This window comes from Aspergillus sydowii (genome assembly GCF_001890705.1).
Source record: "Aspergillus sydowii CBS 593.65 unplaced genomic scaffold ASPSYscaffold_8, whole genome shotgun sequence".
Classification (NCBI taxonomy): Eukaryota; Fungi; Ascomycota; class Eurotiomycetes; order Eurotiales; family Aspergillaceae; genus Aspergillus; species Aspergillus sydowii.
The window spans coordinates 752784-767802 of NW_024467866.1; the positions used below are offsets into that span (position 1 = coordinate 752784).

General features: G+C 47.4%; 8 protein-coding genes across 8 annotated transcripts in view; 5 read left to right on the forward strand and 3 right to left on the reverse strand.

Moving 5' to 3' along the window:
* Window positions 1-709, reverse strand: part of ASPSYDRAFT_1116088 (uncharacterized protein) — a 1789-nt gene extending 1080 nt beyond the window's left edge. Inside the window, exon 1 of the mRNA XM_040839935.1 lies at window positions 38-709. Coding sequence (XP_040700876.1) covers window positions 38-433 — 396 coding nt within the window. The 5' untranslated portion in view covers window positions 434-709. The remainder of the gene's footprint in view (window positions 1-37) is intronic.
* Window positions 710-2790: 2081 nt separating this feature from the next.
* On the reverse strand, window positions 2791-5280 carry ASPSYDRAFT_91364 (ATP-dependent RNA helicase SUV3; the record flags this gene model as incomplete). The annotated part of the gene is made up of 3 exons (XM_040852476.1): window positions 2791-3856; window positions 3919-5045; window positions 5107-5280. 3 exons carry the CDS (start codon window positions 5278-5280, stop codon window positions 2791-2793), a joined length of 2367 nt encoding a protein of 788 aa, XP_040700877.1.
* A 518-nt stretch (window positions 5281-5798) lies between these two features.
* ASPSYDRAFT_91365 (Sec1 family protein) lies at window positions 5799-8222 on the forward strand (the record flags this gene model as incomplete). The annotated part of the gene is made up of 7 exons (XM_040852477.1): window positions 5799-5829; window positions 5904-5941; window positions 6008-6095; window positions 6157-6303; window positions 6363-6565; window positions 6619-7085; window positions 7136-8222. 7 exons carry the CDS (start codon window positions 5799-5801, stop codon window positions 8220-8222), a joined length of 2061 nt encoding a protein of 686 aa, XP_040700878.1.
* A 262-nt stretch (window positions 8223-8484) lies between these two features.
* ASPSYDRAFT_91366 (putative G-patch domain protein) lies at window positions 8485-9243 on the reverse strand (the record flags this gene model as incomplete). Its single annotated transcript, XM_040852478.1, has 1 exon — window positions 8485-9243. One exon carries the CDS (start codon window positions 9241-9243, stop codon window positions 8485-8487), a length of 759 nt encoding a protein of 252 aa, XP_040700879.1.
* A 265-nt stretch (window positions 9244-9508) lies between these two features.
* On the forward strand, window positions 9509-11246 carry ASPSYDRAFT_33209 (uncharacterized protein; the record flags this gene model as incomplete). The annotated part of the gene is made up of 4 exons (XM_040845060.1): window positions 9509-9990; window positions 10042-10510; window positions 10566-10848; window positions 10900-11246. The coding sequence occupies 4 exons, from the start codon at window positions 9509-9511 to the stop codon at window positions 11244-11246; spliced, it is 1581 nt and encodes a 526-aa protein (XP_040700880.1).
* A 606-nt stretch (window positions 11247-11852) lies between these two features.
* ASPSYDRAFT_91367 (uncharacterized protein) lies at window positions 11853-12190 on the forward strand (the record flags this gene model as incomplete). Its single annotated transcript, XM_040852479.1, has 2 exons — window positions 11853-11871; window positions 11925-12190. 2 exons carry the CDS (start codon window positions 11853-11855, stop codon window positions 12188-12190), a joined length of 285 nt encoding a protein of 94 aa, XP_040700881.1.
* A 106-nt stretch (window positions 12191-12296) lies between these two features.
* Window positions 12297-12789, forward strand: ASPSYDRAFT_1117712 (uncharacterized protein). The gene is made up of 3 exons (XM_040839936.1): window positions 12297-12369; window positions 12423-12494; window positions 12579-12789. Exons 2-3 carry the CDS (start codon window positions 12471-12473, stop codon window positions 12741-12743), a joined length of 189 nt encoding a protein of 62 aa, XP_040700882.1. The 5' UTR covers window positions 12297-12369; window positions 12423-12470; the 3' UTR covers window positions 12744-12789.
* Window positions 12790-14099: 1310 nt separating this feature from the next.
* Window positions 14100-14670, forward strand: ASPSYDRAFT_70158 (uncharacterized protein; the record flags this gene model as incomplete). The annotated part of the gene is made up of 1 exon (XM_040850499.1): window positions 14100-14670. Exon 1 carries the CDS (start codon window positions 14245-14247, stop codon window positions 14668-14670), a length of 426 nt encoding a protein of 141 aa, XP_040700883.1. The 5' UTR covers window positions 14100-14244.
* Between the last annotated feature and the right edge of the window lie 349 nt (window positions 14671-15019).

Here is a 15019-nt window from a genome sequence, read left to right on the forward strand (position 1 = left end):
CAGGGCGTGGTCTCCGGTGGAGGAGTCTCCGTGGTAGGGGGCGGAGTCTCTGTGTCGGTCTCGCAGGGCGTGGTCTCTGTGGTAGGGGGCGGAGTCTCTGTATCCGTCTCACAAGGAGTGGATTCGGGAGGTGTCCAGGTAGGGTGAGGAGGCTTTGTCCAGGTCCAGGTAGGGTGAGGGGGCTTGGTCCAAGTGGGGTGGGGAGGTTCAGTCTCCGTATCAGTCTCACAGGGAGTGGAAGTTGGAGGAGGCCAATGGCCATGGTGGTCATCATCGTCGTCGTCATGACCACCGTGACCACCGTGACCACCATGGCCATCGTCGCCGTCGTCGTCGTCGTGACCACCATGACCACCGTGTCCACCATTGCCATCGTCGTCGTCGTCGTCGTCGTCGTCGTGACCACCATGGCCATCATGATCACCGTCATCATGGTCACCACCGTGACCCCATCCGAACTCAGCTTCGGCACCGTCAGACCCAGGGAACCCAATGCCACGCTCAACCTGGGCTATGGCAGGTGCTGCAAGGGCACCGGTCATGGCACCAAGGGTGGTGGCCAGCAGCAAGGTAGGGCTGACTCTCATGGTGAGACCTGTTTAAACGAGAGGAAGTAAAAAGCTTGCAGTGGCTATTATCCAAGTAGGATATAAATGAAGTGAAGTGGCAACGGCAGCGAACTAGTAAACACAGGAGAAACGACCGTGGGTTGCAGAGGGCTAGGCAACTAGAAAGAAGCTCGCACAGACAACGGGGGTCACAGAAGTTAGGGCAGACAGGCGACTCTTTATCATTTCCCAGTGCTAGAAGAAAAGAGTGCCAATGCGTCATTTCCGTCGGTTGCAACGATGCCATCGCCCCCGGTCACTGGTCAACAAATAGCCAACTCGCTATCATCACGATAATGGCGGCCTTCCATGGCAGGGTCTTGCCCGAGGCAACGCCATTTTGGAGGTTGGCGAACGGCCTCAGCATGGAGTGGACCCTAAAAGCACAGCGAGTGGTCTGTTCTCAGCCTTAGTGCAAAGCTAGAGTCCGACAGTGCATTGGCGGTTGGGCCTGATAGATCAAGTTCCAGCCAGTGCCTGGTTAGGTTTTGATACGTGGTCAGGGAAACAATCAGAACCCTGAAAACTGGGGAGAAACCAAGCGGCGGCACGTGGACCGGGGTGGCCAGATTGCGATTCATGGGCAAAACACGCTCCCAGGTATGTAGAGATGTGTGCTCACTGAGAGACGGCAATCATTGAATACTCTGTAGAGTATCGTGGCCAGGTCAAGGCACCCGCTCATCTCAAGCATCACTTGCAACGGGCCCATTGTAAACTCGACGATGATGATCTCTGGCGATCAATCACGGCTCCATGAGGGCTGCCCTGGCCATGCATTGTCACATTGGGCTCCAGCCATTGTGCCACCAGGAATCGGGCAATGGCACAGGGACGCCAGAAGTCTGAGGTCTCAAACTTTGGAAATCATCTAAAATAGATTAAAGCCAGAGACATTCGGCTGGCAACAAGCGGAATTGGACGAGGATGGAAAGATGAAGGAGCCAAACCCGTGGACCGAGAAATTGCCTGCGCAGAAGCGGCTAGACCAAAACAGCGGGGTTGGCAGCCTCCAAGACATCTCATCTCCCGCCGCCAAATCATCTTCTCTCATCGGTGATAAGACCCTTTCCATGCTGTCAGGATGAAGTCACGCCCTGGATATTAATGCGATGGGTCTCACCTATTATTATCCCTGTTGTTCACATTGTAGGGATAAGAGGGGCTGGGAGTGTCCTCCAGAGTGGCCGCCTAACGTGCATTAGGGCAGACATCATGCTACCTGGACCGCGGCAGTGACTTGTCAGCTGCGATCTTCGAGTCTCGACCAGACCAGGAACGGGCGGGAACATCTTTCCTTGTCACAATGCTTGTCCGTGATTTTCCTGTTTTGTTCCAGCCAAGGTGCTGGCTACCAAGACGGAGTACCCCGACTCCATGCCTTGGCCCTTCCCCCAGATCCTTGTCGAGATCCCTGTTTAGAAAGGTATCGGCAAATATCGGTCAAAGAGCGTCCCCGCTTCAGGACTCAGGAGAAAAGAAAGCAGGGAAGAGGGTCTGCAATGATTTGAAGCACCACAAGAAGCTTATGAAGAGCACAGCAGAAGGTGGCTGGCCTTGGCCCCTCTCCAAGCAAGAAGCCGCTGCTAGAGTCAAACAGTACAGGCCATTGATCAACAATGCAAAAACAATTGCTTCTCTGCCAAATGGGTTCGGGCAGCCGGATGAAGTGTCGGGGAACGCCAAAACTGAGCCAAACAGATGTTACAAACATCTGCGCAGGCTCAGTCCAGCAGCTGCCTGAAGGAAACGATTCTTCAGCTTGTTTCAACCAATATTTTGTTGCTGAAGAAACTGGCAATGGCCAATGCCACTGGTGATAATTCTCCGGTCCTTGATGCACAAACTCAATCTTGAGCAAACGACCATACCGCAAGGATCACTCTCCACCCTTCTCTTTGTGAGAGCGAAGCGGGGTTTACTTCAATGGATGATTTCAGTGGCTGGATACACTTCCTACTGGCGCACTCCTGTTAGTGGAAATACGAAAAGGTGGTGGCAAGTTTCCTCGAAGATCGTGATAAACTTCTGGGAGGAGAGGCAGAATGGTCCATGGCCAATGGGATGGAAATCTATAGTATAAAGTACATAATATACAGGGAAAAGGTCCAGCGGACGAATAATACATGAAGCCAACCGGCCGATGGGCCTGGTTGATGTTAGTATGCATTGCCGCAACAGACTAGTTGGTGGCGATCCTTTGTGCCCGCTCTTCGTAGTCATGGTTGCGACTCGCGGTACCAACGTCGGCACCCTCGGGTGCAGTAGCGTTTTGTTCAGATTCTTCCTCATAATTATCGCCGTCCACCAGATCTATTTCGGCAGCAGATTCCTCGGTACCCGACGCATCCAGCACATCCGGGTTATAGAGTCCATCCGGAGAATTGACTTGCCGGCCTGCCTCCATGAACTGCTTTTGTTCGAGGACCTGCTTCTGCAAGGCAATCTGGCGGCGCAAGGAGGCATCCTTCCGAAGCTTCTTGTTCGCCGAGAATTCGGTCAATGCCCTGACCATCCTCTCCTCCACGAGTTGCTTCACATGGACTGCCAGTGTCCGATCTGTAAAGACTCCTCCAAAACGATAGCTGAGCCAGGTGTAGAGAATCACAGATCTATGCAGGGATTCCAACTCGTGCATGTAATTCTTTTCTGCAGATACCGGCTCTTCAAGGATCTCGAGCCGGACATCTTCAATGTCCAAAAGTCGGCCGTTTGTGTGCTCGGCGACGCAGCGCACGAATGCCATTCCCACATCACGTCCGGATTGTTCGCGTGCATGTATAGGCGCAGCCATGAATGTTAACTGATCTGGAAATTGCAAGCCAGGCACGGCATCAATGACCTCGGCATTCTCCAGATGCTGATCGATATCGCACATAAAAAATAGCGGGTTCGTCTGGGAAATCTCCGCCAGTCGCTTGACGACGTATTCTAGTGAGACATCCTGTGGGAAGTAGGCCGCCATTTTCTCGTGCGCGGAGTCGGGAGGATGGATACCCGCAGCTTTGAGCGGCGGCGGATCAGCACTTAAGGCATTGCGAATATATGGCAAGTCAACTTCTTCTAGCGAAGTAACATAACCAACATTGGATGTATCCTGCTGGCGCTTTTTATCGTCGTTGTGCTGCGCTGCTGTCCGATAGCGGCCGGCCCGTCCACCAATTTGTTTGATCTCAGAGACGCCGAGCCTCGAAAGACCCGTCGGGATATTCTTCACAACAGTCTCGAATATGATACGCTTGCAGCTCCTACAAGCGGTTAGAAATGACAAATAAAAGCGCACAATGGTGGTATAACAAAGGGAACCCACAAATTCAAGCCCATTCCTATGGCGTCGCTTGCTACCAAAATATCATAATCATTATTTGGATCGTTGAAAAGGCTTGCTTGCTGAGTACGGATCTCAGCCGGCAAACCACCGTAAATAATAGCAGCCCGTCGTCCCGTTACTCTTTCAATATCGGCTTTCAGGGCATGGATTCCAACTCGGGAGAAAGAGACCACACAGTCTCCCTTCTCAAGTTTTCTCAGATCTCCCTTCAAACTCCGATCCATGGCTTTCAGAGGATTCAATCGCTCGTAGCGGTGTATCTCCAGCTTGTCCCCAGTGAGAGCCGCAAGCTCCCGGATCAGAGGTACTGCTCTTACCTCACCACACAGGTGTAGCTCTGTAGCGCGTGCTCCCAGCAGAGCACGAGTCCAAGCCCAACCGCGCTTCGGGTCAGCTATCATCTGAATCTCGTCGATCACACCAACTTCGTATTGTTGCCCTAAGTTAACCATCTCCACGGTGTTGCTAACGACTACCGACTTTTCACCCTCGTGGATTTTGACTTCATCCCCCGTGACAAGACTACACGGAATTCCACTTGTGTGAAAGCGATGATACACCTCTTGGGCAAGGAGTCTCAGAGGCCCAGCATAAAAGCCGCTTTTTGAGGCCTCCAACCGTTTCAGTGCGGCGTACGTCTTTCCGGAATTTGTAGGCCCCACATGTAGATGGATAGTCCTTTGTATAGCGCGTGCCTGGGGGTACCATTCCGCTGGGTATCGCATGTCTGCAATTTTCTGCTGCTGTTGTAGGTTTGGCTCTGAGAATTTGGTGTCGAGTTCCTGGGCGTACAGCATATACTCCAGTTCACGTTTCAATGCCCGGGCACCAGATTTGAGGTATGTCTTTTGCATTGTGTTCTTCACCTGGATTAGGGAGCCTTGTTTGGCTCCCGTTCCCCGGTCACTTGCCTTGCAGGCATTCAAGACGGAGCGCTCGAACCGCTTCCATGTGTCTGGGTCTGGATTTGATGAAACTGACTCCTCTGCTTTCATTTCTCGAAGTAGACCTGTGACAATGGAGGGGAAATCTTCGGCCATCATCGTTTTTCTCCGTAATTTGCCCGGGTACATGTGCTTCTGGTCAATACTTTCGGTGCCATTAGTCTATTCGAAACCAGTGTCAGCATATTTCAAACGAAAACGGCCGCGCATAGTAATATCATACAAGTGTATCTGCCGTATTCTTCTTGGCTTTTCGTGTTTCCAGCCGCTCTGGTTTTTGCGCACGTTTCGAACGTTGAAATGGTGAAGTCGTCGTGAATGGTCGCGAGAAAGAGCGCAGAGATGCCCGGATGGCACATGACAGGCCATAATTGCCTCTGCCTGACCATGGCTGCATTACTCCTGGGCCGTCTTTGGGGGAGTCGGGATGGAATGAAGCTGTTTATCGAGGGCGCAGCACAGGGCCGAGTTTATCGGAGGCGCTCCACGCATCCGACGTAATTCATGCACAGTAATCAACGGGAGATGCAGTCTAAGCCAATCTTCATATATCAGAAAGTGCAGAAAAATCAGGCGGTATGCATCAGTAAGGACTACAATGGAAGCTGTCGAAAAAGCCGCCAGAAATTTGAGTCGCAAGCATGAAAAGTTGCCTCCTCACCGCGTTTGGCGATACGGGAGATCGGAGTCGGAGCCGCCGCCAACCGCACCAGAGCTGGTGGGGATCTCCGTTCTCTTTGGAGCCATGCTACGTTTCATAAACAGCGCCTCCTTTACAACACCCTGTTCAATAGCACCCATCGGCTCCCTCGCTTTCGCTTTTTCCACACTCTTATAGTCCGCTACCTGCCGTATTCCCCGTCCAGCCCGAGACAAAGAGCTGCAACCCCTCCTGAGGGCTGCCGGCTGGCCACCATGAGCTCATTCCTCAACATCCAGCGGGAAGGTAAGTCATGCCGCGAATTGGGAATAGCGAGAGGCCCCCTACTATTGGCAGGTGTTAATGTTGCATGAATCTAGTCATCCTGAACACGATTCGCTCTACGGGAGGCGACAATGTGCGATCCAGGCTCCCCGCCTTTCCCCTCCCTATCTATGACGGAACTGACGTTGGGCATCTGTAGTGGAAAGTCTTGGTGTTGGATGAAGCCAGTCGGAGCTTGATCTACAATGCGGTTAAAGAAGATGATATCCTCAACCTGAATGTCACCAGTAAGTCCACCCTATTGGGTCGTACCAACAGCTCGCATGGTCTGACGCGCTCCACCGCCAGACATCGAACAGATCGAAGAACGACGGCAGTCCAACCAGCCGATGGATGCCCTTTATATCCTATCCGCTCTCCCGCACATCACCGACTGTGTTCTAGCCGATTTCGAGAGGAAGAGGTACAGGAAATCATACTTGGTGTGGACGTCATGTCGGTGAACCCTTATTTGCGTGTCGCGAGTTGCGCCCAATTCTCACATTGCTTGCCAGTTCTCGATCCGGAGCTGCGCGCTAGGTTTGATCGATCGCAGATGGTCCAGGAGCAGCTTGCGGGCTTCCAAACCATTAGCATTGACTACTACCCAAGGGAATCGCGTCTTGTCACGTTTCGCGATCCGTGGAGTTTCCCGGTTCTGTTTCATCCCGATTGCAACCATTTGATCCGACAGCACCTGGCAACACTGGCACACAAAGTATGGCATACCCTGTTCCTAGCTGATTGTGCGATGACTAACAGATACTGCAGGCTGTGTCCATCTGCGCAACCTTGGGGGAATACCCCGTAATTAGATATTATCGGCCCAGAACCCCTACTCATGAAGCCAGTGTACTGTGCTCGCATTTAGCGCGTTTCATACAAGAAGAGCTAGATCTATTTGCGCAGTTTAACCGAGGCTTCCCACCTCAATCTCCGAGACCGCGCGGTATCCTATTGGTGGTAGACCGCTCAATGGATCTATTCGCACCTTTAATCCATGAGTTCACCTACCAGTCAATGGTTCATGATTTGCTCCCAATCAAGGAAGGGGATAAAGTTACATACAAGATGGTTCTAAATAAGGGCAGTATGAACGAGGAGGAAAAAGAAATGGAACTAAACGACCATGACAGGGTCTGGGTTGAGTACAGGCATATGCATATGAAAGACGTGCTAGGTAAACTGGGCGAGGATTTCGCCAAGTTTCGAGCAGCTAACCCGCAGTTTGCGGAAGGGTATGTGCCTCCCCTTCTATCTTCCTGGGTATGTCGCTCACTATGTTCAGCAACGACAAAGCGGATGTGGGTATGATCAAAGACATGTTAGCTGGTCTCCGAGACTTTCAAGAGGGCAGAGACGCATATACCCTCCATCTCAACATGGCAGAAGAGTGCATGAAAATTTTCCAGGAGCACAAATTAATCGAGGTTAGCTCGGTTGAACAAAGCCTCGCAACTGGCCTCGACGAGAACTATAAGAAGGCCAAGGGATTAGCATCACAGCTTGTGCAACTATTAGATGATGACACCATCATCCACACCGACAGATTACGACTCTTATTGTTTTACATTATATACCGCAACGGATTACTTCCCAGCGACATCAGAAAACTCATGGCCCACGCGAACCTTCGACCGCAGGACGGACAAGTGATTTCCAATCTCGAACTACTGGGTGCGAGAGTTGACAAGCAGTTGAAGGATGACAAGCCTCCTGTCCAGCCGCTGTTTAACAGAAAGCTTCCTGTGCAGTCCGAATTCGACGAAGGGATCCTCTCTCGGTACGATCTAAACGTTAAAATGATGTTAGAGGACGTGATTCGGGGTACACTCGACCCATCTATATTCCCGCCGACTCGCCCGCATGCTGATGCCGATGGCATGGCAACACAGCAGGACACTCTTGCACAAGCGTCTCTTCGAAGTGCGAAGCCTACCTGGGCACGAACACGCTCAACAGGAGAGCAACCGCGACAGCGTATCATTGTCTTCATGGCTGGAGGTGCCACATATGGTGAAGCGCGAACATGTTACGAACTATCTGACGCTTTCAAGAAGGACATCTTTCTAGCCAGTTCCCACATGCTTACCCCGGGACTCTTTCTCCGCCAAGTCAGCGACTTGAGCGCAGACAGGCGACGCCTCGACATTCCTGCCGAACGACCGAAACCGACCGCGCCGGCGCACCTATTTGAGAAAGATCCCCCGCCACCGCAACCCGCCCCGCAGAAGAAATCGAGCCCTGCACCCCCTGCCGCAGCAATGGGGGCAATGTCTTTGGGCCCGTCTCCATCTCCCCAAAAGCCACTCAGTGCGAGCTCGAAACCTCCGAAGGAGCAAAAGGAGAAAAAGAAACATCGTTTCTTCAGGTAGCATCATTCAAAGCTTTGGCGTCTGGAAGCACATTTACTGTTTATGTTTTTAGCCGCGCTACTGTGATACCATTTAGGGTTGTTTAAGCAATAAGGCGCCGCGGGATTCAATTGATATTTCTTTTGTCCTTAAGCTGATATTCACGCAGCCTTTCAACTCTAATAATCATAACTATCATAATTATATATAGTACATGGGGTATCATAGAACATCATAGCAACCAACCATAATAGTAACGCCGTATATGTAAAGCAAAAAGAAATCAAGCCCCGCCAAGATATCTCAGCACATCGTCATCTTGATAAAACAGCTCTTGCAGTTTTTCCCTCTTCTTCCGTGCCTCCATATGACCCTTCCTCACCTGCTTCGCATCCAACTTCTGAACCTTGTCCTTCTTTTTCTTCTCCACGGACGTCGGCGAAGGCACAGCGGCTCCCAGCCCCACCGTATCGGCCTTTAACTTCCCCTTCAAGGGCTCTCTAATCCCCTCACGTCCAGAAGCGCCAAGGCCCACCCGGCTATCTGGATCCCAGCCATAAGACTCGAGGTAGCGGAGTCCATGCCGAGTGCGGTCAAGGTGAGAAGGCGGATGAGAATGAGCGAGACAGACTTGATGCGCGATAGAGGATTCATGAGATTTATGAGCTTCTGTTTTGGAAGGCGCCAGCGGGAGTTTGCAGACTTCACAGGTTGTATTTGACGTAGGCAGAGGAGGGGCGGAGTGGCTGCGGTCGTTTGTGTCGGAGCTGGGCTCCGCCGCTGTTATAGATCGAGAGTCTGAGGTCGCAGCTGAGTCTGAGCCCGAAGCTGAGGATGACGACTCTGGCATAACGATTGAGAGATATGTATTCGCTATACTAGCCCCGGTGTTCGACGGGGTGCTGGGCGCAGACGAGGTGAGTGTTGAAAGTTCATGATTTGAGGACCGCACGAAGGGAACGCGTTTGCGGGTTATACCTGCACCGAAGACACGCTGGTCTTCGAGGGGGAGGAAGTAGTTCTCATCTTCGTAGTTTGACATGTTTAGTGGTGAGGAGATCGAGAAACTAGAAACTGGAAGCATTCCTGAGGAGGGAAGTGCTGCGTCGACCGCCTGTTTTTGGAGGCGGCGGGAGATCGGCTACGGCGGCCTGTTAGGAGAATTCCGAAAAAACTATTTTTTACTGTTAGCACTCTGTACACCGCCTATAGAACCGCCTTTCTATATTAATATTAGTAATGAGTAAATTTCTATCATCTCTATCTCCTGTATAATCACATATCTTGGTTCGTCCAGAGGGAGCAAGATGCCTCGACCTTCAATTAACCTTGAACCCTACAAGGATGAAATTATTCATTTCTTTCAGAATAATACATCTTCTAAAAGAATATCAATCTTTCTANATCAACAATATGGTATTGAAGTTACATCTCGTACAATTGAGTCACGACTGAGGTCCTGGGGTATCCGAAGGAAGAACCGCACAGCATCTTCAGACCCAGTTCTCCTAGCTCGTATTAAGGTACTATTTTACCAAGTGGGTCTTGAAGAAAGGGAGATGTTATATGCTTTACAGCAAGAAGGTTTTGATATTCAAGCTAGTACNTTAAAGTACATCCGGCATCAACAAGGATTATTTCGGCGTGTACGAAATGATGTTATTGCCCAGGCTCAAGTAGAAGATGTACTCTCACAGCTTAAAACTGAGATTTCTACTGGGCAGATTGAGGGATATGGACAAAGACNTCTCCAGCAGCATCTTCGAAGCCAGGGCTATATGATTAGCAGGTACTATATATCTATACTATATCAGGTATAATACTAACTTGTTGTTTTTAGAGATCGACTATACTCAATATATCGAGAACTTGCCCCAGCTACTATACAAAGAAGACTGACTGATCTTCAGCGCCACCGTGGAGCTTATATAGTACCTGGGCCTAACTATATCTGGTCAATGGATGGCTATCTAAAGCTTGCNCCATATGGGTTTGAGATATATGCTGCAATTGATGCCTATTCTCGTTATATTATCTGGGTTTATGTTGGTATTAGCTCCCGTACGACTGTCAGTGTTCTCCGGCAATATCTGGATGTCGTTAAAGTTTCCAAAAGACAGCCTCGTTTTATACGGTCTGACCGAGGCACAGAGACTATTTTATTAGCAGAGGCCCATTATAAGCTTCAACAGTCTAAGCATCCAGAAATACAGATTTCTGATTGCTATCTATATGGTACAAGTACAGCAAACCAGCAAATTGAGTCCTGGTGGATGCAGTTAAGTCGTGGGCTAATTTTTAAATGGCGAGTAAGTATATTCATTCTTATTTTATTTACCCTAGAAGATGCTAATATCATACTAGAACTACTTTCATCGATTACAAGCAATAGGAGCATATTCAAAAGATAATATTGTTGATCAAATTGCCTTATATGCTATCTATATGCCTGTTCTTCGGTTTGAGATTGCATCTTATATACGTACCTGGAACAGCCATTCAATACGAAAGCAAAAGAACCGGCCATTTTCAGTTTCAGGAAAGCCATATATGAACTATAATCACCCTAGTCCAGGTGTTTCAGATCATGGATTAGAATTTGACGAAGAGTTACTAGTATCTCTACAAGATGATGTCTCTGATTGGGGTAAGTTTATAAAGATTCCCAGATATTACTGCATTCTAACTTATATAATAGACCCAGACGAGTATCTACCTTATACTACTTATCAGTGGACACTAGCCCAGCTTCTTGAGCTTGGGTTTGACCCTCGAAAACCACCAGTAAATATTGGGGATGATAATTTATCTCCATATTACCGGGTTTACTTGAATCTTCGGGTCCGAATTCAGGCTCATATACAAGATAATGCAGAACCAGTACTTGCATTATCTCGTCCACCACTAGGATCATTTAACTGGGAGCCTGTATTAAATCAGAATATACCTGAGATAGAGGTAGAATATGATACTGAGGCACAGGCTAATCCTCTTACTGAGTTAAGAGATAGCTCTCTAAGGCCGGGGTTTATTGAGACTAACTAGATTAGCTCTAGTTAAAGGAGAACCGAGAGGTCCCACAGATACCCCTATTTTTCTTAAATATATAACCTATCCCACCTGGAATAGAAGAAAAGTTAGTGCACGAAAAAACTTCTTTTAGTATTATCTTTAAAAATGCCTATTACACCCTTTTGTCCCTATACACGGAAACGCTATGTCAAAGATAAGAAATGCTATAGCTGCTTAGCTCTTAGGCAATCTCCTCTAGATTCATCTTCTCCAGAGCTCTCTTCTCCAGAGCCCTCTCCACCTAAACCAGAAAAAAAGGTCGTTATTAATCTTATTAATTCATCTTCACCAACAACAAGTCCTGCTCGCCCGACAAGTCCTGCTGGCTGGATGAATCCTACTCATCCAACAAGCCCTACTAGCCTGACAAGTCCCGCTGGTATTAGGGTTTTTGTCTCCCCAGAACCCCAGATACCTAAGAAACAGAGATTCAGTCACTATAATCATATAGCAGAACCACATCGCCAATCTGCAATTATTCGGGCAAAGCCAAAAGTTACTAGTTCTCCGCTAGCTATTACTGCTTCGGTGATATTCTATTTACTGGAACAAACTGAAAACAATGGTATTCTAATGGCAATGGCCTGTATACCAATAGGTTAGTTTAACTTTTACTCTTATATCTTATTGATCTAATTAATATATATCTAGGCAAGGTTACAGTGAAAATCTACCCTCGTACAATCTCCAACTTTTCCGATTTTATCGAAAACGACCTCCTCCCTGCGCTCCATGAGAACAGATACAAACCGCAGAAAGGGGATACATATATGCTTGCTACAAATGTACACAAGAATGAGCCTACATATGTATCTCAGATCGAGGATACAAAACGCCCTGCAGATGATCTTCTCCGCGAGTTCTTCCAATATAAGGAGAATGGCACAATAGCTCCTATTCATGTTATTATTGAATGACAAATAGGTTGCGAAGATGAAGTGGATCTTAAGCAGAAGAAAGAACTGCAAGTTAAGAAGACAAAGATTAAGGAGCCAAGGATTAAAAAGGAATTAAAGAAGAAACGTTCTTATTCCGTGGCTCTTGGTAACACAAAGATCAAAAAAGAAGAGCCAGAAGACCTAGGAGAGGAGAACAGGTACAGGAAACATGAACAACAACAAGAAGAAGAGAATATTGAGACAAGTACAGAAGATCTTAGGGATTTGCATACCCTTCTTAAGTTACCGGTACCATGCAATGATCTATGTAACCTGCCTGAGAACCAACCGGCAGACCAACCGGCAGACCAACCGGCAAACCAACCAGCAGACCAACCGGCAGACCAACCAGCAGACCAATCAATAGACCAACCGGCAGACCAACCAGCAGACCAACTACAGACTAATACCCATGAAGAGCCTTATATTGAGTATATTGCTCTCCGTACAAGAAGGCGTCATGTTCTACAGCAAGAAGATTTTGATCAGTCTGCTCAATATGGTATTTAGCCTGATTTATCTTATTTTCTAGTTACTCTATTTTGACCTGGCCTTAACGCCTGCTTGATTATGTGTTTAATTTACTATATACGGGTTTCAACACCTGCTTGATTACTGTTAAATTCAATATTTAGTCCTTACATGACTATCTAGTAGAGAGGTAATATAGAAGATATATATAAGTAGTAACAATATTAGTAACCTTGATAGCGGATTGTTAGGATCCCATGACACGGCCAGAGGTGCCCTATAGAATATATATATATAGATCAACAGACCTATTTATATTATTATATAGCTATTATTTCTATCCAGCTGCTTACTTTACTTTTATACTTCCTTAATTTACTTAATTAACGTCCATTCTTGCCAGCTGCCATAAACTTACAACACAATTTTGCCGCAATCAGTAGCAATGGCGCTCGTATCCCTCAATCTTACAGAGCGGCAAGCGAGAATACAATGGTCATCCGAGATGAGGATATTCCTTTGCTGCATGATTAAATACTTTAAGGAAGACCACAGTGCTTTCCAAGAAATGTTTAATACATAATTTATAAGAGAGCTCGAGGAATATGGTTTCATAAATAGTATGACTGCGCGATGGACGAGACTCGAAGCACAGTGGGTTAGTATGAGAAAGGACGGAGACCTGATATAGGGAGATGTGCATACTTCTAGCTTCGATCCTGAACCGTGGTTACCTTTTATCGAAATGATTGAAGAAACAGCAGCCTCTCTGAATATATCGATTACTTAAAAACATGAGAATACTGTGGATTTTTCTCAGTTTATATATCGGGACTCACCTGCAGGCTCTAAAGATATTCTAATACAGGATAACAAGTAAATTAATGCCTGCTACTCTTCAGACCTTGGAACGCCCCTCTGCACTGCTGGCGGGAAGACGTGCTTTTGGTGTCATGCTGAAAGTACTGATCAAGTGAGTGTGGTATTTGACCTTAATAAATCATCACATGAAAATTCTGTTACTAATAAGAGCAGAGGGTAGCTGATACTAGTTTAGATATAACCAAGACTCCTCCACTTCTTTACCGGTGGTGGAACGCCGGATCTCAAGGCGTTAACGCTGAGAACAAGTTTTTCAGGAATACTTTGCTCCCGAAAGCATTACCGAGGACAACTTTCGGAACTTCTTTAAGAATTATATTAGCAGAAAACATGTACCTTTGCCCTTTATCTTAACTTTTAAATCTGCCCTTGCTCCAATCTATAGAGCACTGTATAAAGAGGAAGGGGCATCAGTATTAATTATTGATACTAAACGCCTGGAGGCAAGAACTTACTCTGCACTCGACTATATATAAAAATAGAAATTCAAGGTTAAAAACTCGAACTATAATAGTGTAGGAGAGTATCTGGTATAGGGCCAGATAGACAACGCGATTATATGCACGTTTAAGATTACTACTCTTCGGCAGATATCACAGGAAAATACTGATATAAATCAGTTCCTCTAGCTATATAAGATCGCTGGTTCTACTATAAATAGGAGAGGTCTGCATTAAGCAATGACGAAGAACGCAGTGTACCTGGATAAGAAAGCAGGAGTAACAGTTGGAAGGCTCCTCTCGCTCCTGGCAGTCCCCCATGAATATATTAGAACTGTTAGTAAAGGAATTGTATATTCTTGGAGAGTCAAGACAAGACGCATTCCATGGAGAGATTTTTTTGAAGGTGTTGAACTTGGGTATAGAGGTGAACTTGTTATGCTGTCACCCGGGCTTTTACCTGTTCCCGATGCTCAGACTCCCGACCCTCATGCTACCTATGGAGATATTGGGTCTGACTCGGATGTATATTCACTCAGCGAGGACTTATCAGATGATAATGATGATAACCTCGAAGCCAGTGATAGCTCCGTGACCAACTCCCTCGATGAAGATATCTGTTTAAACAGGCCAGATCCACACGACACGCCAGCACCTAAAGATTAACTGGAAAGTGAGAGAAGTGTCTCTATTATTGATTTTGAGGAAACACTCAAAACCCAGCGCATGAATACTAGTTTTACAATTGATATAGCTAGTAGTTCCGATGAACGTCTGGATGATGAAGATGAGGAACTCAATCTGTTCGACAGGGTGATATTAGAACGAGAGCAGATGACTAGTGACCTGTTTACTAGTAAAAGGACATGGGTTAAATCTACGCTTGAGTAGGTGACTCCAAATACTCCTTGTTGACTCCAAACACCGTCGCTACCGCGTTTAGGTGCAATCTCCATCTCTATCTCCTCTCCGTCTTGCGTCTTATGGTCCCTGGATTGGTTGTGGTGACTTCGCA

Bases quoted from the DNA above. Each gene is read 5' to 3' on its own strand.
- ASPSYDRAFT_1117712 (XM_040839936.1), top strand. From the start codon at position 12,471: ATGATCTATGTAACCTGCCTGAGA. The intron at 12,495-12,578 runs ACCAACCGGCAG...ACCAATCAATAG, and splicing joins TCTATGTAACCTGCCTGAGA to ACCAACCGGCAGACCAACCA.